At 42.6% G+C, this 26,928-nt stretch overlaps 1 protein-coding gene across 2 annotated transcripts; it reads left to right on the forward strand.

Moving 5' to 3' along the window:
- Positions 1-228: 228 nt before the first annotated feature.
- On the forward strand, positions 229-26,285 carry LOC121576919 (fatty acyl-CoA reductase 1). Of its 2 annotated transcripts, none has more exons than XM_041890509.2 (12): positions 229-390; positions 12,433-12,650; positions 13,718-13,893; positions 14,146-14,325; positions 16,878-17,055; positions 17,168-17,212; positions 17,380-17,507; positions 17,612-17,679; positions 18,876-19,047; positions 22,175-22,304; positions 23,450-23,577; positions 25,883-26,285. In XM_041890509.2, exons 2-12 carry the CDS (start codon positions 12,462-12,464, stop codon positions 26,043-26,045), a joined length of 1,557 nt encoding a protein of 518 aa, XP_041746443.1. In that variant the 5' UTR covers positions 229-390; positions 12,433-12,461; the 3' UTR covers positions 26,046-26,285. The 2 variants fall into 2 exon arrangements, with proteins under 2 accessions (XP_041746443.1, XP_041746442.1); XM_041890508.2 differs by lacking the exon at positions 18,876-19,047 and adding an exon at positions 18,445-18,616 and having other exon boundaries at positions 230-390.
- The last annotated feature ends 643 nt before the right edge of the window (positions 26,286-26,928 follow it).

The raw sequence follows: 26,928 nt of genomic DNA on the forward strand, positions 1-26,928 counted from the left end.
TGACTGGTCAATTGTGTGAGTCAGTGGCTGGGCCCAAGCCCATAGGGTGCCCAAGAGGCAAAAAATGTTAATGAATAATTATGTTAAAAATATATATATTATTATAATTTAGGTTGATCCCAGGGCCTATGATTTCTTAATCCGGCCCTGCACACGGTGTCAGGAACGCCCCGAATTGCAGCGTTCTCAGTTTTCAGGCCTTCTGGGCGGGTTTCAATTTGGCATTCATCAATACATTTCAGCTAACCTGGCAACCCTGCCCGGCTGTCAGCGGTCAGGTTTCTGTGCTCCCAGCCCGCAGAAATTGAGCAGTTACGGAGCTGTAGCTGAACTTGCATCCGGGAGATACTTCTCATTTAACGCAAGAAAACTCAGTTTCGTCAATTTCAGGTATATCCGTCTTTCACATGCTATTTTCTCTGGTTGTGCTATATTTAGCGCTAAATGTTCAAAGATGACTGCGAATGGCTATCGTTTGCTGACGACGTGCGACAGCATGCCGCGGAAGAGATGCGCAAGAGGGAGGGGTAGCTAGCTAACGTTAGCTAGTTAGCTAAATTATTTCCAGAAAGTGTTGTAGGTTTGTGTTAGGACTCATTGGGGTCAATCCTTTTCAGAAAGTTTTTACATTTTCTTGTTTTGGTAGTGCTGTTTTTGCTGTCAGTCATTAGCTAACTAGTGGGAATTGCTCACCACCACACCAGTGAAGTTGGCATACTAGCTAACGTTAGCTAACTAGCTATCTGACTGGCTGGCTAGTTACTGCTCTTCCTGTGTGTGGTGGCACAGCCACAAGTCGCTGCCAGTGCCGCTTTCAGCAAGTTTCACTAACTAGCTAGTTGACATGTGGGCTAGGTGAAGTTCAAGCTTAAAATCATTATCATTTTGTACGACAGTTTGCTTTCTAAGTTCATATGGCGTGACACTGGACTTATTTTAGGTAAATAAGCCACTAGTAAGTTGTCTGACTTTAATCAGGGTCACAAGATCTCCAGCCCTTTTCCATGTATCCCATTTGACATGTGTATGCATTTAGCTCATTGCTGTGAGTGTTAGCCAAAATGATAGCCACCCTCTCTAATATTTGGACAGGTATAGTTGCTAGTCAAATCTAGGCCATCATCACCTGCTCTGATTTTAAATCTCTGCTGAGGTGGCTTTGTCATCAGGGTTCTCTAATCTTTGCAGAGGTGGACTTACTTAACGCATTGCTTTTGAGGTTTGTTTCACATCTGTCATAAAATATTTACTATAATAATAATAAATAATTAGTCATTTAGCAGACGCTCTTATCCAGAGCGACTTACAGGAGCAATTAGGGTTAAGTGCCTTGCTCAAGGGCACATCAACAGATTTTTCACCTAGTCGGTTTGGGGATTAGAACCAGCGACCTTTCGGTTACTGGCACAACGCTCTTAACCACTAAGCTACCTGCCGCCCTATGCAATACTACAGCATTCAAGTGCCAACTCCAGGGACATGCATGTGTTTAATCAGTTATTCCAACAGAAGATGTGGTGTCTGGCATCTGGGATCAACTTGCTTGTACAGCAGTAGAGACTTGATCAAGGTGAATGAACTGTGTAGTTTACAGTGCTGTACAGACCCAAGTGGTGTTATGTTGTGTGTTATTCTTGGCTGGTGATCATTTTTCTAGGTTGGCCAAAGAGGAGGATGACAATTTATGTCCCCCAAGGAGGACTGCAGAATAGAAGCTGGACCTACATGTGTAAAGGCTGTCTTGGTCAGTAGCCCCAAGTGAAATGGCACATTCTCTCCAGGGGTCCAAAACCTTTTGATGGTGTAGCTGTAGCAGCAGCACCCTCAGTCTCCAGGGCTGTTGAATGGCATTTGTGGAGGGTTTTTAGTGAAGCGCCAGACTCTCCTTTGTGCTCTCATACCCACCTGACAAGCCAGATTTACCTTTTACCTCCATTCCTCCAAGAATGGGGATCAGGTTGTTCATGCTTGTTTTTCATGGTGGCGCTTTAGTGAATACACTTGTTGCACACCAGTCACCAGGGATTTCTTGATGGCCTTTTATGTCCTTACTCTACAGTTGAAGTTTCACTTTGTGACATCTGTTATCAAACGGTTTATTTGGTTTAAAATAAGCACACACACATACAGTAGGCCTATATATAATGAATGTGAGGACAAGATGGCGCTGCGTGCCACAACTGCCTTGCTGCTTGGCCAGAGACACTGCTTCTGTTTGACAAGCTCACAGCTGTCACAGACTTGACACTGGTTTTATGCAGTAAATAATCTGCTCTGCTGCATTGACCAGAGGGAAGCTATCCTGCACATAAAAACGGCACTCTGATCAGTTCTGTACAGTAGGCATACAGAATGCAAACAAAAATGTGTTTAACAGTGTGCCGATAAGCTCAAGGCATGTCTCTGGCACTGACGGTGGAACAGTGTTTCGGTGTTCCCAACCTCCCATTTTTCAGCGCTTTCAGTTTCTTTGAGTAAATGGGACTTCCATGTACATAACTCATCCATCCTACCACAACATTGCTCAATGAGTGTTTACATGCACAGTAATAATTCGATATTAAACTGATTATGGCAGTAGGCAGATTATGCAATAGTCATGTAAACACTTCACTCTACTTATCTTAATCGGTGTAAGGTCCAAATTGAAGTTAGCATATGCCGATTTAAAACACCTGGTTTTCTGAGCAATCTTTTGCATTATTAGGACATGTAAACACCTTCATCGGCGTTCCAGTGGTGTATTTGATCTTTGCATGTGCTAGTACCAGCCGAGTGAGCCTCCCTCTTTAGCGCGAGTGAAGTGAGTTTGGAACAACTGAATGTATGCGTATGCCTTCTACAGTACCAGTGAAAAGTTTGGACACACCTACTCATTCCAGGGTTTTTATTTATTTGTACTATTTTCTACATTGTAGAATAATAGTGAAGACATCAAAACTATGAAATAACACATGGAATCATGTAGTAATCAAAAAAGTGTAACAAACCAAAATATATTTTAGATTCTTCAAAGTAGCCACCCTTTGCCTTGATGACAGCTTTGCACACTCTTGGCATTCTCTCAACCAGCTTCATGAGGTAGTCACCTGGAATGCATTTCAATAAACAGGTGTGCCTTGCTAAAAGTGAATTTGTGGAATTTCTTTCCTTCTTCATGCGATTGAGCAAGTCAGTTGTGTTGTGACAAGGTAGGGGTGGTATACAGAAGATAGCCCTATTTGGTAAAAGACCAAGTCCATATTATGGCAAGAACAGCTCAAATAAGCAAAGAGAAATGACAGTCCATCATTACTTTAAGACATGAAGGTCAGTCAATCCGGAACATTTCAAGAACTTTGAAAGTTTCTTCAAGTGCAGTTGCAAAAACCATCAACCGTTATGATGAAACTGGCTCTCATGAGGACCGCCACAGGAAGGGAAGACCCAGAGTTACCTCTGCTGTAGAGGATAAGTTCATTAGAGTTACCAGCCTCAGAAATCGGCAATTAACTGTACCTCAGATTGCACGTCAGAGTTCAAGTAACAGACACATCTCAACATCAACTGTTCAGAGGAGACTGCGTGAATCAGGCCTTCATGGTCTAATTGCTGCAAAGAAACCACTACTAAAGGACACCAATAAGAAGAGACTTGCTTGGGCCAAGAAACACGAGCAATGGACATTAGACCGGTGGAAATCTGTCCTTTGGTCTGATGAGTCCAAATTTGAGATTTTTGGTTCCAACCGCCGTGTCTTTGTGAGACGCAGAGTAGGTGAACGGATGATCTCCGCATGTGTGGTTCCCACCGTGAAGCATGGAGGAGGTGGTGTGATGGTGCTTTGCTGGTGACATTGTCAGTGATTTTATTTAGAATTCAATGCACACTTAACCTGCATGGCTACCACAGCATTCTGCAGCTATACGCCATCCCATCTGGTTTGCGCTTAGTGGGACTATCATTTGTTTTTGGGACTATCATTTGCTTAGTGGGACTAAATTGTAGGTGTGTCCAAACTTTTGACTGGTACTGTGTGTGTGTGTGTGTCAAAGGGTTCTTCCTCACTGTCACTGTCCTCAAGCTCACTGTCCTCACTATCAGATGGTATGATTCTTGCTGCTGTATTTGGCTCCTTTCACCCATAGAATGTCTGTGTCCATTGCCTGTGAATGTCAGCGGATATGTTGGCAAACCATTGACCAAGGCCATCATTTTACATAAAATTAAATGTATTTCATTGAGCATGACATTGCCCTGAAAGGTAGCCTAACTGCGAATCAAATATGCTTCCCAAAAGTAATATTTATTTAGATTTATCAGAGTGCCATCAGGTAGCCTGATTTCAGATGTATCCATCTAAACAGGATTATTAGGGTAATCGTTCTTCTTACAAAGCATGTGAACGTTTGCATCGAACTATTATATTAATCTGACTATATACACAATTAGCGTATTATTGTGTGCATGTAACCGTACTTACTCACTGTTGGACAGAAGTGCTTTAGTGCGAGGTTTATTGAATGTTACGTGTTTAATGATCTTGATCGGTGGTATCTGTTTGAATAAGATATAACATTATCTTCTGTGTCAATCATTAGCCAGTTATCTGTCTGAATAGCATGATGTGTCAACAGTAGCGTGTCATCCACCCGGCCACTATCACACACAGAGATAAGACTAGTAAAAAAAACACAGGTGTATTTAAACTCTTGAGTTTTAAAGCTACAATATGTAACTTTTTGGGTGACCTGACCAAATGTACATATGTATGCTATTTCTTTGCTTCCCGTTCTGAAGTTTCGGTTTTGCGTGTCTTACTATTGTACACAAGCTTCAAACAGCTGAATATACAATATATTTGGTTATGGAAAAATACAAATCACAGCGGTTTAGATGGTACAATGATTCTCTACACAATGACTGCTTGTTTTGTCACATAAACTGAAATTAGGCAAACTATTAGAATTTTAGCAACCAGGAAATGGCAGAGCGATTTCTGCATAGTGCATCTTTAAGTCAGGCACACCGGATATTAGTGATGCAATTTGATGTTGTGTAGAGAAGACTTCTCACTACTATAGGCTATTTCAATCTACTTCACTGGATCTTTGCAAGGAGTGCTCAACTCTGCTCTCTAGACCACTTTCAGTAGATTGTGGCAATGAGAAACAACTTTCATGTAGATTTTATTTGTATCGAAAACCAGGTGTTATAGTGAAACACGTAAATTCTGGTCTTCATTTTGACAGTTTATTGCGAAAGTAATATATTTAGGTATTTTAGTAGTAAATCTAGCTGTTTTTGTTGAACTTTACCATTGAAATCCTGAAGGTGCCTCTACGTCATCTCAAGGGTGGGGTTCGGTATGAAATACACTCCCTTCTAGATGTGCTGGGTGGTACTGCCTCAAGGCTTACTATAAACACAGGTGACAGAGCGCCTTATTTAGCAATGGTCTAGGTAAGTAGAGTGTGCCAATATATTTAGCATGATGCTTCCTTGACTAGACTACTGACAGTACACAGAATTCAAAAGGCAGTAAGGCACATTTCCGGATATGACCAAATTTAAACATTTTTGCTTACAGTTTCATACACATCTGTCATTTTAAGACAGAAAAAAACATGTAGGCTATGAAGATTATACATTTATATCCGTAGCTACATCCATCGTAACAACAAATAGATGACAATGGTGTTCATGTCCACTCGTTGTATTGTTTCCCCATCTGCTATGACTGATTGGTGGCGCAGTCCGCTAAGACAGTTGGCTCATAGTTCAATGGTTGTGAGATCTGCATGTGGGATTAGAAATCTTTTTTTGTCTTAAAATCCTTTATTTACAATATTCATCCCGTGCCCACACACTTCTAATTCTGAAAAGTGAAAGCATACTTGTGAGAGGTGTCGCCCTGGTAGTAGTTGTAGGTTTTTATACAGTACCCAAGGCCAATCTGGGAGTTAATTTGATCATTGGAAAAAAAGCTACTGTGTAAATACTGCAGTGCGGGTTGGGTTGAATTGAGACCCTAATCATAATTATTGTACTTTTTTCCCCCCCAACACCGCAATAAATGTGAGTCCACATTTCAACAACAACAAAAATGTGTGCCCCATGGTGGATTCAAACTTAAGTCGCAAGTGGCAATAATGTCAGGAACTCGGCGCCTTACCACTTTGAGCTAACTGTGCAGAGCCATATTTGCTCGATATGTAAATAATTTTACTATCAGAGCGTGACAGTGGACTTCTGGTAATTATGCTGTAGTGAGAAAGTGTTGGGATCATGTACAACTATGTTTACCCACCCCAAAAATTATACTTGTGAGCAACGCTTTTTCAGTTCTGCCCACACATTTTCTATAGGATTGAGGTCAGGGCTTTGTGATGGCCATTCCAATACCTTGACTTTGATGTTCTTAAGCCATTTTGCCACAACTTTGGAAGTATGCTTGGGGTCATTGTCCATTTGGAAGACCCATTTGCGACCAAGCTTTAACTTCCTGACTGATGTCTTGGGAGGTTGCTTCAATATATCCACATAATTTTCCTTCCTCATGATGCCATCTATTTTGTGAAGTGCACCAGTCCCTCCTGCAGCAAAGCACCCCCACAGCATGATGCTGCCACCCCTGTGCTTCACGGTTGGGATGGTGTTCTTCGGCTTGCAAGCGACCCCCTTTTTCCTCCAAACATAACGATGGTCATAATGGCCAAACAGTTCTATTTTTGTTTCATCAGACCAGAGGACATTTCTCCAAGAAGTACGATCTTTGTCCCCATGTGCAGTTGCAAACCGTAGTCTGGCTTTTTTTATGGCGGTTTTGGAGCAGTGGCTTCTTCCTTGCTGAGTGGCCTTTCAGGTTATGTCGATATAGGACACGTTTTACTGTGGATATAGATACTTTTGTACCCGTTTCCTCCAGCATCTTCACAAGGTCCTTTGCTGTTGTTCTGGGATTGATTTGCACTTTTCGCACCAACGTACGTTCATCTGTAGGAGACAGAACGCGTCTCCTTCCTGAGCGGTATGATGGCTGCGTGGTCCCATGGTGTTTATACTTGCGTACTATTGTTTGTACAGATGAACGTGGTACCTTCATGCGTTTGGAAATTGCTCCCAAGGATGAACCAGACTTGTGGAGGTCTACAATTTTTTTTCTGAGGTCTTGGCTGATTTCATTTGATTTTCCCATGATGTCAAGCAAAGAGGCACTGAGTTTGAAGGTAGGCCTTGAAATAAATAAAAATAATAATAATATGCCATTTAGCAGACGCTTTTATCGAAAGCGACTTAGTCATGTGTGCATACATTTTTACGTATGGGTGGTCCCTGGGATCGAACCTACTACCCTGGCGTTACAAGCGCCATGCTCTACCAATTGAGCTACAGAGGACCACAAATACATCCACGGGTACACTTCCAATTGACCCAAATGATGTCAGTTAGCCTATTGGAAGCTTCTAAAGCCATGACATCATTTTCTGGAATTTTCCAAGCTGTTTAAAGGCACAGTCAACTTAGCGTATGTAAACTTCTGACCCACTGGAATTGTGATACAGTGAATTATAAGTGAAATAATCTGTCTGTAAACAATTGTTGGAAAAATTACATGTCATGCACAAAGTTGATGTCCTTACCGACTTGCCAAAACTATAGTTTGTTAACAAGAAATGTGTGGAGTGGTTGAAAAATGAGTTTGAATGACTCCAACCTAAGTGTATGTAAACTTCCGACTTCAACTATACATACATACATACATACAAACATACATACATGCATGCATGCATGCATGCATACATACATACATACATACATACATACATACATACATACATACATACATACATACATACATACATACAGTGGGGAAAAAAAGTATTTAGTCAGCCACCAATTGTGCAAGTTCTCCCACTTAAAAAGATGAGAGGCCTGTAATTTTCATCATGGGTACACGTCAACTATGACAGACAAAATGAGATTTTTTTTTTCTCCAGAAAATCACATTGTAGGATTTTTAATGAATTTATTTGCAAATTATGGTGGAAACTAAGTATTTGGTCAATAAAAAAAATCCTCAATACTTTGTTATATACCCTTTGTTGGCAATGACACAGGTCAAATGTTTTCTGTAAGTCTTCACAAGGTTTTCACACACTTTTGCTGGTATTTTGGCCCATTCCTCCATGCAGATCTCCTCTAGAGCAGTGATGTTTTGGGGCTGTCGCCGGGCAACACAGACTTTCAACTCCCTTTCAACAAATATTTTCTATGGGGTTGAGATCTGGAGACTGGCTAGGCCACTCCAGGACCTTGAAATGCTTCTTATGAAGCCACTCCTTCGTTGCCCGGGCGGTGTTTTTGGGATCATTGTCATGCTGAAAGACCCAGCCTCGTTTCATCTTCATTGCCCTTGCTGATGGAAGGAGGTTTTCACTCAATCTCACGATACATGGCCCCATTCATTCTTTCCTTTACACGGATCAGTCGTCCTGGTCCCTTTGCAGAAAAACAGCCCCAAAGCATGATGTTTCCACCCCCATGCTTCACAGTAGGTATGGTGTTCTTTGGATGCAACTCAGCATTCTTTGTCCTCCAAACACGACGAGTTGAGTTTTTACCAAAAAGTTCTATTTTGGTTTCATCTGACCATATGACATTCTCCCAATCCTCTTCTGGATCATCCAAATGCACTCTAGCAAACTTCAGACGGGCCTGGACATGTACTGTCTTAAGCAGGGGTACACGTCTGGCACTGCAGGATTTGAGTCCCTGGCGGCGTATTGTGTTACTGATGGTAGGCTTTGTTACTTTGGTCCCAGCTCTCTGCAGGTCATTCACTAGGTCCCCCCGTGTGGTTCTGGGATTTTTGCTCACCGTTCTTGTGATCATTTTGACCCCACGGGGTGAGATCTTGCGTGGAGCCCCAGATCGAGGGAGATTTTCAGTGGTCTTGTATGTCTTCCATTTCCTAATAATTGCTCCCACAGTTGATTTCTTCAAACCAAGCTGCTTACCTATTGCAGATTCAGTCTTCCCAGCCTGGTGCAGGTCTACAATTTTGTTTCTGGTGTCCTTTGACAGCTCTTTGGTCTTGGCCATAGTGGAGTTTGGAGTGTGACTGTTTGAGGTTGTGGACAGGTGTCTTTTATACTGATAACAAGTTCAAACAGGTGCCATTAATACAGGTAACGAGTGGAGGACAGAGGAGCCTCTTAAAGAAGAAGTTACAGGTCTGTGAGAGCCAGAAATCTTGCTTGTTTGTAGGTGACCAAATACTTATTTTCCACCATAATTTGCAAATAAATTCATTAAAAATCCTACAATGTGATTTTCTGGAAAAAAAATTCTCAATTTGTCTGTCATAGTTGACGTGTACCCATGATGAACATTACAGGCCTCTCTCATCTTTTTAAGTGGGAGAACTTGCACAATTGGTGGCTGACTAAATACTTTTTTTCCCCCACTGTACATACATACATACATACATACAGTAACTGTCAAAAGTTTGGACACACCTTTTTATTCCAGGGTTTTGCTTTATTTGTACTATTTTCTACATTGTAAACTCAGCAAAAAAAGAAACGTCCTCTCACTGTCAACTGCGTTTATTTTCAGCAAACTTAACGTGTAAATATTTGTATGAACATAACAAGATTCAACAACTGAGACATAAACTGAACAAGTTCCACAAACATGTGACTAACAGAAATGAAATGGAATAATGTGTCCCTGAACAAAGGGGGGGTCAAAATCAAAAGTAACAGTCAGTATCTGGTGTGGCCACCAGCTGCATTAAGTACTGCAGTGCATCTCCTCCTCATGGACTGCACCAGATTTGCCAGTTCTTGCTGTGAGATGTTACCCCACTCTTCCACCAAGGCACCTGCAAGTTCCCAGACATTTCTGGGGGAATGCCCCTAGCCCTCACCATCCAATCCAACAGGTCCCAGATGTGCTCAATGGGATTGAGATCCGGGCTCTTCGCTGGCCATGGGAGAACACTGTCATTCCTGTCTTGCAGGAAATCATGCACAGAGCGAGCGATATGGCTGGTGGCATTGTCATGCTGGAGTGTCATGTCAGGATGAGCCTGCAGGAAGGGTACCACATGAGGGAGGAGGATGTCTTCCCTGTAACGCACAGCGTTGAGATTGCCTGCAATGATAACAAGCTCAGTCCGATGATGCTGTGTCACACCGCCCCAGACCATGACAGACCCTCCACCTCCAAATCGATCCCGCTCCAGAGTACAGGCCTCGGTGTAACGCTCATTCCTTTGACGATAAATGCGAATCCGACCATTACCCCTGGTGAGACAAAACCGCGACTCGTCAGTGAAGACCACTTTTTGCCAGTCCTGTCTGGTCCAGCGATGGTGGGTTTGTGCCCATAGGCAACGTTGTTGCCGGTGATGTCTGGTGAGGACCTGCCTTACAACAGGCTTATTAAGCCCCCAGTCCAGCTTCTCTCAGCCTATTGCGGACAGTCTGAGCACTGATGGAGGGATTGTGCGTACCTGGTGTAACTCAGGCAGTTGTTGTTGCCATCCTGTACCTGTCCCGCAGGTGTGATGTTCAGATGTACCAATCCTGTGCAGGTGTTGTTACACATGGTCTGCCACTGCGAGGACGATCAGCTGTCTGTCATGTCTTCCTGTTGCGCTGTCTTAGGCGTCTCACAGTACGGACATTGCAATTTATTGCCCTGGCCACATCTGCAGGGACCCTGGGCATCTTTTCTTTTGGTGTTTTTCTTAACTGTGACCTTAATTGCCTACCGTCTGTAAGCTGTTAGTGTCTTAACGACCATTCCACAGGTACCTGTTCATTAATTGTTTTATGGTTCATTGAACAAGCATGGGAAACAGTGTTTAAACCCTTTACAATGAAGATCTGTTAAGTTATTTGGATTTTTACGAATTGCCTTTGAAAGACAGGGTCCTGAACAAGGGACGTTTTATTTTTTGCTGAGTTTAGAATAATAGTGAAGACATCAACTATGAAATTACACATTGAATCATGTAGTAACAAAAAAAGTGTTAAACAAATCAAAATATATTTTATATTTGAGATTCTTCAAATAGCCACCCTTTGCCTTGATGACCGCTTTGCACACTCTTGGCATTCTCTCAACCAGCTTCATGAGGTAGTCACCTGGAATGTATTTCAATTAACAGGTCTGCCTTGCTAAAAGTTAATTTGTGGAGTTATTTATTTGTGTTGTAAAAAGGTAGGGGTGGTATACAGAAGAAAGCCCTATTTGGTAAAATTCCAAGTCCATATTATGGCAAGAACAGCTCAAATAAGCAAAGCGAAACAGCAGTCCATCATTACTTTAAGAGATGGTCAGTCAATCCGGGAAATTTCAGTGGACATTAGACTGGAGGAAATGTGTCCTTTGGTCCTGAGTCCAAATGTGAGGTTTTTGGTTCCAACCACTGTGTCCTTGTGAGATGCATAGTAGCTGAACGGATGATCTCCGCATGTGTGGTTCCCACCATAAAGCATGGAGGAGGAGGTGTGATGGTGTGGGGTTGCTTTGCTGGTGACACTGTCAGTGATTTATTTGGAAATCAAGGCACACTTAACCAGCATGGCTACCACAGCATTCTGCAGCAATATGCCATCCCATCTGGTTTGCACTTAGTGGGACTATAATTTGTTTTTCAACAAGACCATGACCAAACACACCTCCTAGGCTGTGTAAGGGCTATTTGACCAAGAAGAGAGTGATGGAGTGATGCATCAGATGACCTGGCCTCCACAATCACCCGACCTCAACCCAATTGAGATGGTTTGGGATGAGTTGGACCGCAGAGTGAAGGAAAAGCAGCCAATAAGTGCTCAGCATATGTGGGAACTCCTTCAAGACTGTTGGAAAAGCATTCCAGGTGAAGCTGGTTGAGAGAATGCCAAGAGTGTGCAAAGCTGTCAAGGCAAATGGTGGCTGTTTTGAAGAATCCCAAATATAAAATATATTTTGATTTGTTTAACACTTTTTGGGTTACTTCATGATTCCATATGTGTTATTTCATAGTTTTGTCTTCAATATGATTCTACAATGTAGAAAATAGTAAAAATATAAAGAGGACCTTGAATGAGTAGGTGTGTCCAAACTTTTGACTGGTACTGTATATGTTTTTTTCTTTTAAGGGTTGGGCAAAGGCTGAAATTGGAGTTGAGAGTTACCCTTTAAGTAAAGCTCTTGAGCCCGTCACCCATCTTAATGGCAGTGTGTGGATTAGACGGGATAAGAGTAACTTACAATGTTGGAAAGGCTGAAATAAGATACAGCATGTTGGCTCCTGTATGTGATATGGGCGCATTTTGTAGATGGGAAGGGGAGTTTTTGGCGCTTAACTGGGGTCGGTGTTACTGGTGAAATTCCGTCACGGTAGTCAATAGGTTCTTCAATATCTATGCTAACGATGATGTAATCCTTCCACAGGTTGAGGAGGGTTGGAGCACACAGACAAAATGGTGACCATTCCAGAGTACTATGAGGGGAAGAATGTGCTTATCACAGGGGCAACAGGCTTCATGGGAAAGGTCCTGCTGGAGAAGCTGCTGCGGTCTTGCCCTGGAATCAAAGCCGTGTACGTTCTGGTCCGGCACAAATCGGGGCACTCTCCCCAGGTCCGCATCGCAGACATGATCAACTGCAAGGTGAGCAGAGCTGGTGAAGGGTAAAGGTCTAATGGGGCTAGCCAAAAGGGAATGTTTTTAGTGGGGCAGCCAAAAGGGGATCTCTTTAGGCTGTGTGGGGTGATGGATCATAAGTTATTGACTGGTTTTTACTGGAGACATAGTAGTTCCAGAGCCCACACTCTCCATACTGTATTTATAATTGGGCCATGACAGACCATGATGTTTTAATGTCACACGCACAAGTACAGTGAAATGCCTTTCTTGCAAGCTCTAAACCCAACAATGCAGTAATCAATAACAATGTAACACTAAAAATAACAAGGTAGAAGAAAAACACACAAAGTTCACGATAAAGTAAGTAAGCATACTATATACAGGGTCAGTTCCAGTACCATATCTACAATGTGCAGGGATACTGGAGTGGTAGTTTGATATGTATAGGGGTAAGGTGAATAGGCATCAGGATATATGATAAACAGAGTAGCAGCAGCGTATATGATGGTTGTATGTGAGTGTGTGTGTGTAGTCAGTATAAATGTTTGTGCATATTATGTGTGTGTGAGCAAATAATGGAGGGAGTGTTTGTGTGTATTGACGTGCCAGTGTGTGTAGGACCCTGTGAGTGTGCATAGAGAGTGCTAAAATAAGAATAACATACTAAGGTCAACTCAGTCCATGTAGCCATTTTGTTAGCTATTTAGCAGTCTTATGGCATGGGAATAGAAGTTGTTCAGTAGCCTCTTGGTGTCAGACTTGATGCACCGGTACCGCATGCCGTGCGGAAGTGGAGAGAACAGTCTATGGCTTGGGTGGTTGGAGTCTTAAACGATTTTCCGGGCCTTCCTTTCACACCGCCTGATATGGAGGTCCTGGATGGCAGGGAGCTTGGCCCCAGTGATGTAGTCTTACTAAAGGGATTGCTTTCTTGGAGTGCTTTCAAACCAAAACGCATCACTCCACCAACACATTGCTGTCATGAAAAAACATTGAGTAGGCTAATTTTGATAAACTTATTTGCAGTGAAAGTAGCTTGATGGAGTATTATATTTTTTGCCAACTCTAATGCAACTGTATTTGTATTTAAGCTTTTTGACAGGGTACGAGATGAGCAGCCAGACTTTGCTGAAAAGATAGTGGCTGTTAACAGTGACCTCACCCTGCCAGAGCTGGACCTGAGCAAAGAGGACCAGGAAACACTTGCTGACTGCATCAACGTAGTCTTCCACTGTGCTGCAACCATCCGATTCAACGAGCCTCTCAAGTGAGCCATTGTTTCTCTTCTAATGCTGCTCCCCAGAGCTTTGCTGGACAATTCTGCAAGTTCAGATTTTTCTACAGAGTGATCTTGTCACTTGCTTCGCCTGCAGATGAATGACTCACTTCCTTTTAATACTTAAAGTGTAGGTCATCGTTCTAGAAGTATTACTAACCATTCTTGTGTACCTGACTGTTGGTTTTTAATATTTTCATTTTCTGTGATAAATAAGTGTTGTGACATTTTCTTCCTTCTCAGAGATGCTATGCAGCTCAATGTTCTAGCCACCCAGAAGATGGTGGCTCTGGCCCACAGAATGAAGCACTTGGAGGTGTTCCTTCATGTGTCCACAGCCTACGCCAACTGTGACCGGACACTCATTGAGGAAGTGGTTTATCCACCTCCTGTTGACTACAAGAAGCTCATCGACAGCCTGGAGTGAGTCCCAAAAATTTGACTTGTTTTGCATAACACTTCCCATTGCAGACTTGTTACCCTGAAGTTATTTGCAGATTGATAGAAACTGAAGCCATTTGGGATTATTAAAATGAATGTCAATAATACTACATACCAAGAGATTATAGTAATTTACAGATTGCCATGTTTGACTAAGAGGAAATGGAAATCATAGATTAGTTGTTTGTAGTGGCTAATTCATAAGCTTGGTATTCCTCAAGTGGGTCTCGATATCACTGCATGGACTGAAACTTTGTGACAAAACAGGCGGGGTCTCTGAATGAATGAAACGTAATGCAGTTTGGTTACTGATTGAATGGCACTCATTTGAACGGCACTAATTTGTGAACTATTTAATAAGGACATTTGCTTTACTCTAAATGTTAGGTGGGACTTCTGACTTCTATTGAAGGTGGCGCAATATGTCACCCATGGACAAAACGGTCACCAGTTGTGTAAAAGTTTCCGTTCATGTAGTAATGTTTCCACCCCTATGGATTACAAAAGGGATGTGAGAATCTCTTCAGAGATTTACATGTGGGTGGGGCAATTTAAAGAAAGTTAATCTTTGAAATGTGTGTTTTGTCATGGTCAGATAAAAAAATTGAGCAATATAACTGACCTTTTGTGTGGATATGTCTTCCAGGGTTTTTTCTACATAAAGTGTGTGTATACAGTTGAAGTGGGAAGTTTACATACACTTAGGTTGGAGTCATTATAACTCGTTTTTTCAACCGCTCCACAAATTTCTTGTTAACAAACTATAGTTTTTGCAAGTCTGTTAGGACATCTACTTTGTGCATGACACAAGTAATTTTTCCAACAATTGTTTACAGACAGATTATTTCACTTATAATTCACTGTATCACAATTCCAGTGGGTCAGAAGTTTACATACACTAAGTTGACTGTGCCTTTAAACAGCTTGGAAAATTCTGGAAAATTCTGTCATGGCTTTAGAAGCTTCTGATAGGCTAACTGACATCATTTGGGTCAATTGGAGGTGTACCTGTGGATGTATTTCAAGGCCTTCCTTCAAACTCAGTGCCTCTTTGCTTGACATCATGGGAAAATCAAATGAAATCAGGCAAGACCTCAGAAAAAAGATTTTAGACCTCCACATGTCTGGTTCATCCTTGGGAGTAATTTCCAAACGCCTGAAGGTACCACGTTCATCTGTACAAACAATAGTACGCAAGTATAAACACCATGGGACCACGCAGCCGTCATACCGCTCAGGAAGGAGACGAGTTCTGTCTCCTAGAGATGAACGTACTTTGGTGCGAAAAGTGCAAATCAATCCCAGAACAACAGCAAAGGACCTTGTGAAGATGCTGGAGGAAACAGGTACAAAAGTATCTATATCCACAGTAAAACGAGTCCTATATCGACATTACCTGAAAGGCCGCTCAGCAAGGAAGAAGCCACTGCTCCAACACCGCCATAAAAAAGCCATACTACGGTTTGCAACTGCACATGGGGACAAAGATCGTACTTTTTGGAGAAATGTCCTCTAGTCTGATGAAACAAAAATAGAACTGTTTGGCCGTTATGACCATCGTTATGTTTGGAGGAAAAAGGGGGTCGCTTGCAAGCCGGAGAACACCATCCCAACCGTGAAGCACGGGGGTGGCAGCATCATGCTGTGGGGGTGCTTTGCTGCAGGAGGGACTGGTGCACTTCACAAAATAGATGGCATCATGAGGAAGGAAAATTATGTGGATATATTGAAGCAACCTCTCAAGACATCAGTCAGGAAGTTAAAGCTTGGTCGTAAATGGGTCTTCCAAATGGACAATGACCCCAAGCATACTTCCAAAGTTGTGGCAAAATAGCTTAAGAACATCAAAGACAAGGTATTGGAATGGCCATCACAAAGCCCTGACCTCAATCCTATAGAAAATGTGTGGGCAGAACTGAAAAAGCGTGTGCAAGCAAGAAGGCCTACAAACCTGACTCCGTTACACCAGCTCTGTCAGGAGGAATGTGCCAAAATTCACCCAACTTATTGTGGGACGCTTGTGGAAGGCTACCCGAAACATTTGACCCAAGTTAAACAATTTAAAGGCAATGCTACCAAATACTAATTGAGTGTATGTAAACTTCTGACCCACTGGGAATGTGATGAAAGAAATAAAAGCTGACATAAATCATTCTCTCTACTATTATTCTGACATTTCACATTCTTAAAATAAAGTGGTGTTCCTAACTGACCTAAGACAGGTAATTTTTACTAGGATTAAATGTCATGAATTGTGAAAAGCTGAGTTTAAATGTATTTGGCTAAGGTGTATGTAAACTTCCGACTTCAACTGTATATACAGTTCTCTCAACTAGCTTCACCTGGAATGCTTTTCCAACAGTCTTGAAGGAGTTCCCACATATGCTTAGCACTTGTTGGCTGCTTTTCCGGCCAACAGGAGAGGGTCTCTAAAATTGTTGGTCAGCGACTGCACCATTGGCCACAACCACCACCTAAGCTCAATTGTTATCCAGAAAAAAACCCTGTCTTCAATATATTTTCACGTTGGCTAGGTGGATGGATGAGAAGCTGGTCTCAGCGATGACCCCAGGGCTGATTGGAAAAAGGCCCAACACGTACACTTACACCAAGGCCATGGCTGAGTACCTGGTCCAGCAGGAGTGTGGAAACCTCAACGTGGCCATCATCAGGCCCTCTATAGTAGGGGCCAGTTGGAAAGAGCCCTTCCCAGTGAGTCTTCTCATGTACTGAGCAGGCTATCTTCTAAACGATAGCTACTGTAACTGACCATAGTAAATAAACTCTGTATGCTGGTCATAACATGTTTTTTCACTCTTCTTAGGGCTGGATTGATAATTTCAATGGACCTAGTGGAATATTCATTGCAGTAAGTACTTTTCAAAAAGTAAGCTGTGTTCTCTTCTCTATGTAAAATGGTCAGAGATCGGACTAATGTGATCATGACCAGGTCAACATTGTGGCTACTCATTATAACCTGAGATACCACTTTCCTATGACCTGGTAATGAACCTGACACTTCTCTGCCCTATATAGGCAGGAAAGGGGATCCTGCGCACCATGAGAGCGTCCAACAACGCGGTGGCTGACCTGGTGCCTGTGGATGTGGTCATCAATACCACACTGGCTGCCGCCTGGTACTCCGGCTCCCAGAGACACACCAGGTCAGTCTCGCACACACATACTGCAGCTGCCCTCTATGGAGCTGGACGAATGATAATGTGATTATTCTTCCGGTTTCTATTTTGTCCCGTTTTTGTCTTTGCAGGCCTAAGAGCATATTGGTGTACAATTGCACGACGGGTGGCATCAACCCGTTCCACTGGGGTGAAGTTGGTATGAAACGCTTCTCCTATCTTATCCAAATATACTCAGGCTGTATTTGTTCTCTAACAAAGCAGAATGATAAATTATGATTATCAGTTATGCTTTTGAGGGCACACCCACTCTTATAACTGTGTGAGCAGGTTTTGGTTTACTCACACCCTCATTGGGGAGTTAGTTAACTCCATGGATTTGTGTTTAGTGTACATATTCTCTGAATGCTTGCCATCTGAGAAAGATCAACATTGTCCCATGCTTAAAGGAAACGGGTGAAACTATATAACGTGACTGATATGCTTGAATGAAAATGAAAAAGTGTTCCAGTCGTAGATCAATATTTGTTTAGTAGACTGAAGATGGATGGTATTTTCATAGTGCCATTTGTGTAGTTCCCTTTAAGATGCTAACCTGGTGCGTTTGTTGTAGTAAATGTCAAACGTTTTATTAGTCAATATATTTGCTACTCATTTACCATAGATTTGAAATATTTCAGGTGAAATCACTTTGTTTTTTAACACTGCTTTTCTCCATTCATTAGGCTTACTTTGAAGTTTAGATTTGTGGTGTTTTGTAATCTCCCTAGACTCCTGCAATAACTTGTACGGTTAAAAATAATAATAGTTCAAAAGCACTTCAAAGATATTTTGTCTAAACCAAACGTCTGGCTTTGTTGCTGCTTTGTTGTACGCTTGCTGCTTAGATCTTTCTTTCTACTTTGGAGAAATTAGTTGTTGTGCCAACAATTCACCCTGTTGAACCCCCTACCTTTTCTCTTAGAGTACCATGTAATATCCACTTTCAAGAGGAACCCCCTCGAGCAGGCCTTCAGACGGCCCAATGTAAATCTCACAACCAATCACCTTATCAATCAGTACTGGATCGCTGTAAGCCACAAGGCACCAGCCTTCCTATATGATCTCTGCCTCAGGATGACAGGAAGAGAGCCCAGGTAAATGACGCCCCACTCGGTCACACCCCTCTCCCCCCGCGTCTCGCTCAGTGTAGCCCAATGTGTACTGTACCTGTGATGTGATGCTTCTGTCCAGTGTCATGGGGGTAAGGGTGCATAAGCCACCCATATACCATTATATACCATTAGGGCTGGGTTCTGCACTCTTACCCCTCTCTGTGTTACCTCGACATGTTCTGGCATTGAATGTCCTTGTTAAAGGGGTCCTCCCTTCTGTGATGTCATATTCTCTCTGCAGAGTACTGTATAAACATGACCTTCAAGACCAACCCCTTAGAGCAGGCTTTCAGGCGCCCCAATGTTAACCTGCGGTCCAACCCCTTTACCAATCAGTACTGGACCACAGTGAGTCACACTCTGCCCGCCCTGCTGTATGACGTGTATCTCAGGGCCACGGGTCAGAAGCCCCGGTAAGGTCTACTACAGTGCCCATGCCCTCTCCCCTCCACCACTGGGTGCTGGTTGTGTGGCATGGTGGGTGGGGAGGAAGCAACGCCTGGCTGTTTGCTCGACTTCATGGCATCGGACTCGGCTGGCTGCTGACAGGCTACTGTGTCATCATGACAAGCATGGGTTCCTGTCCAAAGCATGCTTCAATAATGTTTGAGTTTTCATTTTATTTTGTCGCCCTTTTTGTTTGACCCTTTTTGCCTGTTACTGCATTTGTACTTTTTGATGCAGTTGAACTATTTGGCTTTGGAAGTCATTTTTTTATTATTATTGTGGAATTACCTCCCTTTTTTATTTTTGTCGCCATTTTTGTTTTTCTGAGCCATGCCGTTAAGTCAGTGTTTCCCAAACTAGGGGTCGTGAGAGAAACTGAAATAAAAAAATTGTGCTTGGTTCATAGAACCTGAGCTTACTGACGGTAGCAGCTAGATGCGGTTGTAATAAACAGATTGGTTTCTGTTTTCTTCTTACAAATGTGGCTCTGTTTTTTGAAAGATTTAAGCTACTAAATATAATGACCCCATCACTGAAAGATAAGACTCTCTGTTTCCCTCTACAATGCCCACAAGCCCTGCATGACTCATTAGAAGAGTTGACAAGGCACTAAATCAGACTGGGGGAAAAGGACATTATCGATTATGTTCTTTTCTACACAGAAGATCATACAAAATTATTGCCTGATGATCTTCTGAACTACCCAATACCTTTCTGATGCATTTCAGTCACTTCAAACCATACTTCCTTCAGATTTAAGTACTGTCAGACCGATTTGTAATAGACTATCATAGCCCCAATTAAAAAAGTAAACATTAGCCTTTGATTACATCACTTTTCTTTACATGGTGGGGTTGCAGATTTTTCTTTAAATATCAAAATGGGGTCACAGGCCAAAAAAGTTTGAGAACCCCTGCATTAAGTCTTCTGAAGTGACCTGGGATTCATCTGTCCTCATCCTTGTCCTCAACTCTTCAATAATCTCTCCAAATGAGAGGCACCAGGGAACTAGTTGTCCTTTATTAATTGGCCCATCAACCCTTCTATTCCTGGTAGTCCTATTCCTGGGCTTCATGAAGCACATTGTGGGCAGAATGGAATGCACTGGCAGTAATTGATGCGCTCAGAGCCAATGGAAACTTGAATTAAAATGTATCAACAAGTTATTGAGTAGGCCTACTCACAAGCCCCACCTTTTTATGCATTTCATTAAGCATCCAGACCATGGTTCAGTCTAACCAAGTTTTTGTTACCTGATATTTACAGTATTGGTCCACACAAATGTACTATAAACCAGAAACATTTCAGCAATGATGAACATTTGGTAACACTTCTCAATTAGCACAAATTTAACATTGTTGGCTGTCTGAAATGCATTTGGTTTAGTATTCAACATATTCTAAGGGTGAAGTGAATAGATGGGTTTCTCACCCACTGAAAAACTAATACCTTAATGTTTGACTTTCTAAATGGTCCACCAGGCATGTTTTGTCACCTTCCTCTTGGAGCACGATGTATCATGGAGGGAATCTGAGCTCTGATTACAAGCATGGTTGCTTTTGACGCAATTTGGCATAGCCATTAATCCTCAAACAAGTTTGTTCATGAAACTTTCAACTACAATTAGTACATGTTGTCTTAATGACAACAATGTAATTAGTGCAAGTTTTAAAACCTTAAGCTACTGGCAGAGTCAGACATGCTCAGATGCCCTCAAAGATTGGACAAGCCCTCCATTACATTGTGTTCAACATACAGTGCATTCTGAAAGTATTCAGACCCCTTGACTTTTTCCACATTTTGTTACGTTACATCCTTAGTCTAAAATTGATTTTTTTTATATCAGTCTACACACTATCCCAAAAGGACAAAGCAAAAACAGGTTTTTAGAAAAAAAAATAAACGGATATAACATTTACAAGCACCTTTGGCAGCTACTACATCCTCGAGTGTTCCGGGCTCTGGCTGGGCCACATCTTGAACATTCAGAGACTTGTCCCGAAGCCACTCCTGTGTGTCGCGGCTGTGTGCTTAGGGTCATTGTCCTGTTGGAAGGTGAACCTTCACCCCAGTCTGAGGTCCTGAGCTCTCTGGAGCAGGTTTTCATCAAGGATCTCTCTGTACTTTGCTCTGTTCATCTTTCCCTCGATCCTGACTAGTCTCCCAGTCCCTGCCGCTGAAAAACATCCCCACAGCCTGATGCTGCCACCCCCATGCTTCACCTTAGGAATGGTGGCAGGTTTCTTCCGGATGTGACGCTTGGAATTCAGGCCAAAGAGTTCAATCTTGGTTTCATCAGACCAGAGAATCTTGTTTCTCATGGTCTGAGAGTCCTTTTAGGTGTCTTTTGGCAAACCAACCGGGCTTACATGTGCCTTTTACTGAAGAGTGGCTTCCGTCTGGCCACTATCATAAAGGCCTGATTGGTTTTGCAAACATTACTTAAAAACCTGTTTTCGCTTTGTCATTATGGGGTATTGTGTGTAGATTGTATTTAATACATTTTAGAAGAAGGCTGTAACGTAACAAAGTGGAAAAAGTCAATGGGTCTGAATACTTTCCAAATGCACTGAATGTGTCAACCCAACAATACTCAACCCAATGGAGACTGGTATGAGTTAGTGTAAATTGGCTTATAATACTAGTATGCTTAGACTCTTACCGGTGTTCTATTGATCTATTATAGATTGTGCTGGATTTATGCAGGTCTTCCATTTTAAAGCTGTGAAGAAGTGTGCAAGGGTCAGATGTTTGAAAATCGACGTTTCATCTGTAGCGATGACATACCCTAAACTTTTTATTTTGGTAACAAATTGGCTTACAGAGGTCTTTACCTTGTACAAAAATACTTAGAATAATTAATTCTCACCCATTGTTCCTTCTTGGCCTTTGTCTGCTTAACAGACCTCAATCCCCCTGATCTGTCCCTCTCCACGTCATAAACTGAATCCAGTTGGCTGAGGTTAGTTATTAAAGCTCAGTGCCCTTAAGGGAAAAGACGGCACTGTGCTGTCAGCTCTGTGCCAGCTCCCCTTCTACCTCCTTAATACCTGTCTCTTCCCTGTTGCAATGGCGCCCACCACTCCACGGCAGGATGATGAAGACCATCACACGGCTGCACAAGGCCATGATGGTGCTGGAGTACTTCACCAGTCACTCGTGGGTGTGGAACACGGACAACGTCACCATGCTAATGAACCAGATGGGCACTGATGACAAGAGGGTATGCTTTACACCCACCCACCAGTCACTGGCACACACACAAACACTTGTAGGACGCACACACATACTTGTAGGACACACGCATACATACTTGTGTAGGACACACACTGGTAGGGTGGCAGACACAGAAATGCTATTGAACGAATGGAGTATGTTTGCATTTGTAGTCCGAGCACAATTGAATAATTCAGCTTGGGTTTGAATGGAGTCATTGTGTTGGATAATCAGGGCCTGGCTGAAATGTACAGTGAATATACACTGTGGACCAATGGTGAGTCACGTGGCCGTGGCTTGCTATATAAAGCAGGCAGACGGGCATCGAGGCATTCAGTTACCATTTAGAATGGGCAAAACGAGTGACCTAAGCGACTTTGAGCGTGGTATGATCATCAGTACCAGGCGCGCCGGTTCCAGTATCTCAGAAACAGGTGTCTAGGGTTTACCAAGAATGGTGCGACAAACAAAAAAACATCCAGTCAGCGGCAGTCCTGTGGGCGAAAACAGCTTGTTGATAAGAGGTTGAAGGAGAATGACAAGAATCGTGCAAGCTAAGAGGAAGAGTACAACAGTGGTGTGCAGAAAGGCATCTCGGAACGCACAACTCGTTGGTCCTTGTCACGGCTGGGCTATTGCAGCAGATGACCACACCGGGTTCCACTCCTATCAGCTAAAAACAAGAAGAAGCAGCTCTAGTAGGCACGCTATCACCAACACTGGAAAATTGAATAGAGGAAAACATCGCCTGGTCCAACGAATCCCAGTTCCTGTTGCGTCATGATGATGGCAGAGTCAGGATTTGGCGTAAACAGCATGAGTCCATGGCCCGATCTTGCCTGGTGTCAACGGTACAGGCTGGTGGTGTAATGGTGTGGCAAATGTTTTCCTGGGACACGTTAGGTCCCTTGATACCAATTTGAGCAATGTTTCCATGCCCTGACAAATTCAGGCTGTTCTGGTGGCAAAGGGGGGTCTGACCCGGTACTAGATGGGTGTACCTAATAAACTGGCCACTGAGTGTACGTTGGTCCAACACACACCAAATGTAAGACTTTTCATATTGTACTTTTTAGTAAAATCTTCCTCGATACAACAAACTTGCTTAGTGCCTATCCTTACACTATGAATCCCCTTTGTTTGTTTGTCCAGATGTTCAACTTTGACGTGCGACAACTCAACTGGGCAGAGTACATGGAGAACTATTGCATGGGGACAAAGAAGTATGTCCTGAACGAGGCTGAGTCAGGCCTGCCAGCCGCACGTAAACACCTCAACAAGTAAGAGAAGTGTCTCTACCTGCACATGTTACGTAACATAACTATCCTCTTATTGACAATGCCCAAGTGATCTTGAATATTTCATTGTAATGGCTTTGACTTCATGCTATTTTTCGTTCTTTGATGCACATGCTAGTGTTGCGCGGGTCAGCTGTTTGTTCACCCGCACCCACCCGCAAATGGTAATAACCTATCCGCAACTGCCTGACTGTGTGTTAAAGTGAAAATCTGAGGCCTGGACCCGACCATAACTCGCAAATATAGAAAATAACTATAGGCTGCAGTCGGTTTGTTAGTCAACTTGTCTATAACTATACTGAACAAAAATATAAACGCAACATGCAACAACTTCAAAGATTTTACTGAGTTAGTTAATACAAGGAAATCAATCAATTGAAATAAATTCATTAGGCCCTAATCTATGGATTTCACATGACTGGACAGGGGCGCAGCCATGGGTGGACCTGGGAGGGCATAGGCCCACCCACTAGAGAGCCAGGCCCAGCCAATCAGAACGACTTTTTCCCCACAACAGGGCTTTATTACAGACAGAAATACTCAGTTACATCAGCTGTCCTGGTGGCTATTCTCAGACAATCCTGCAGGTGAATAAGCCGGATGTGGAGTTCCTGGGCTGGCGTGGTTACACGTGGACTGTGGTTGTGAGGCCGGTTGGGCGTAATGCCGTATTGTCTAAAACGACAGTTTATGGTAGAGAAATTAACATCCAATTCTCTGGCAACAGCTCTGGTGGACATTCCTGCAGTGTTGTGACAAACCTGCACATTTTAGAGTGGCCTTTTATTGTCCCCAGCAAAAGGTGCGCCTGTGTAATGATCAAGCTGTTTAATCAGCTTCTTGATATGCCACACCTGTCAGGTGGATGGATTATCTTGGCAAAGGAGAAATGCTCACTAACAGGGATGTAAACAAATTTGTGTGTGTATGGAAACTTTCTTGGATCTTTTATTTCAGCTCATGAAACATGGGACCAACACTTTACATGTTGCGTTTATATTTCTGTTCAGTATAGATACATGCAGGTTTTCTTCTGTGATATGTTGCCCTCAGACTAAATGAACCCTTGCTCACCAAAATAACGTCATAAATTCTAGAATGAATGCTTCAATCTAGTTGACATCGATAACGTTTTCTCTGTCATCTCTGCTTCTTTCACGCAACAAAGACGTGGACCGGTGAGAAAATGCAATTACTATAAATATTTTCTGTGCAAAATGTCCAAATGACATCAGTTTGACCAGTTGTAAGGAAATGGAAAGCTGTGAAAACGACCCAACGTGTTTCTGATAAGATTTTAGTTTGGCTGGGATGCATATTTTACGTGGTTGAAATAATATCAGCTTTTAGGATGCTGATAAAGACAGTACCTCTACAGACGGTCCCTAACTGCGCATTCGCGTTCTCTCAAGATGCTGAGAGAAACCATATTTCTCCACTCCTGTTCCCGAGTCAAAATTTACATTTTGGTGTATCATTTTACTGCAAGAAATGCTTAATTCTGCAGGAGTTAATATTAAGACTGAGAGGTTATAGACATACTGTCTGTCCATTTTACCCATCTGAACAGTAGGCTACAGTTCCCTTGACGTGCCATAGGCCTATTTGAAGTCCCTGTCTTGTTACTGTCAAATTTGTATATCGCCTCGCAATCATCACACAACATAGGCACTGCTATCATCCTCTTTTACTAATTCACCAAATCTTTCCCAAACATTACTTTTCCAACCCTCTTCTTTATTTCCTCTCCATTTCGCAGCTCTTCTCTTATTGTAATTAACTCTGACATTGTACTTTTTGCCTCAGTGGATCGATGTTAAGTTTTTCTGCCGTTCCCAAAAGCGTTTGGCGATTGGCGTGTAGGCTATTTGGCGGGTGTAAAGTTACGCCCAAAAGCTTAGGTTTACGCACTAATGCCAGATAGCCTAAAAATAATGAAAGCAAAACCTCAATGTAGCCTATAGATATAAATTGCACAATAATTATACGTTTATGGATTTTTCTTTTAATGTATTGTTTTCTCTTTATTCCCTGGTATACTCTGTTCTTCTAAATGTGCTCGTTGCTCACAATATTCAAAGGGTAAAGTTATATTTAAATGTCCTATTCCTCCCATTGTATTCCAGCAGATACATTTTCTTAGCTAGTGGATGTATCTACTAATCTCCTGAGAATGCATGTGAATGCCTCTTCACATGCAAGCTACCCAGGACATGTCATTGTATTTCTTCAGTTACCTCTTCATAAAAAAGTTAAAATAAATGTGTCATCCTTTTGTGTGTTTCAGGTTGAGGAACATCCGCTACACGTTCAACACGGTCCTGGTCGTGTTCATCTGGCGCGTGTTCATTGCGCGGTCCCAGATGGGCAGGAACATCTGGTACTTTGTGGTCAGCCTCTGCTTCAAGTTCCTGTCCTACTTCCGAGCATCCAGCACCATGAAATACTGAGGCCACGTGGTGTGGTCACCTTGAACCCATCCACCCTCCTCAACTCAGAATCCCCAGTCCAGTCCACCCTCTCTCCCTCCTGCCGGCCCGCCTGCAGACAGCTATGCATTGGACAAGGCTCTTCAAACCCTGGGACTATTTTGAGTCACTCAAAGGGAGCCTTAAGGATTTTGGCAATGAAGCCCTGTATCTACTTCCCCAGAGTCAGATGAACTCGTGGATACCATTTGTATGTCTCTGCGTGCAGTTTGAAGGAAGTTGCTAACTAGTGTTAGTACAATGACTGGAAGTCTATGGTAACTGCTAGCATGTGAGTAGATACCATATACTTCGTCATTGTGCCAAACTACTGCTAACATCCTTCATACTGGATGCAGAGATGTAAAAATGGTATCCATGAGTTCATCTGACTCTAGAGAAGTAGATAAAGGGCTTCATTGCCAAAATCCTGAAGTATCCCTTTAAGGGTCTGACATACCATTCATCTACTGTATGTGATGTGTCCCCTTCCCTTTCTCTCTGCAGTGTGTTCCCTGGTGTGGGAGGTAGTACTGCATTCAACTGTGATGTAGTAAGCATGAATCTAACCAGACAGAGAATTGTCATCGATGCCTAGGTTGGTTGTCATGGAGCTCTCTGCTTTGCCTACTGCCCCAGGGTGGTCAGGCGGTGGCTTTGATTAACGGTTTAGATTTTCTTGCTTGAAAAGGGATGAAGGCACCCATATACTCTATGCTTGCTGGTGGCAATGACTCATTCCCAATGACATGATCAAGCACAAGTTAGATGGTGATGGGGTGGCTTTTTTACTGTGCCTAAAAGGTATGATTATCTTGCATCAGCTGACCTTGCAGAGCTCTATTTTTTTCTCGCATTATTTTTT

Source organism: Coregonus clupeaformis, chromosome 11 (genome assembly GCF_020615455.1).
Source record: "Coregonus clupeaformis isolate EN_2021a chromosome 11, ASM2061545v1, whole genome shotgun sequence".
Lineage (NCBI taxonomy): Eukaryota > Metazoa > Chordata > Actinopteri > Salmoniformes > Salmonidae > Coregonus > Coregonus clupeaformis.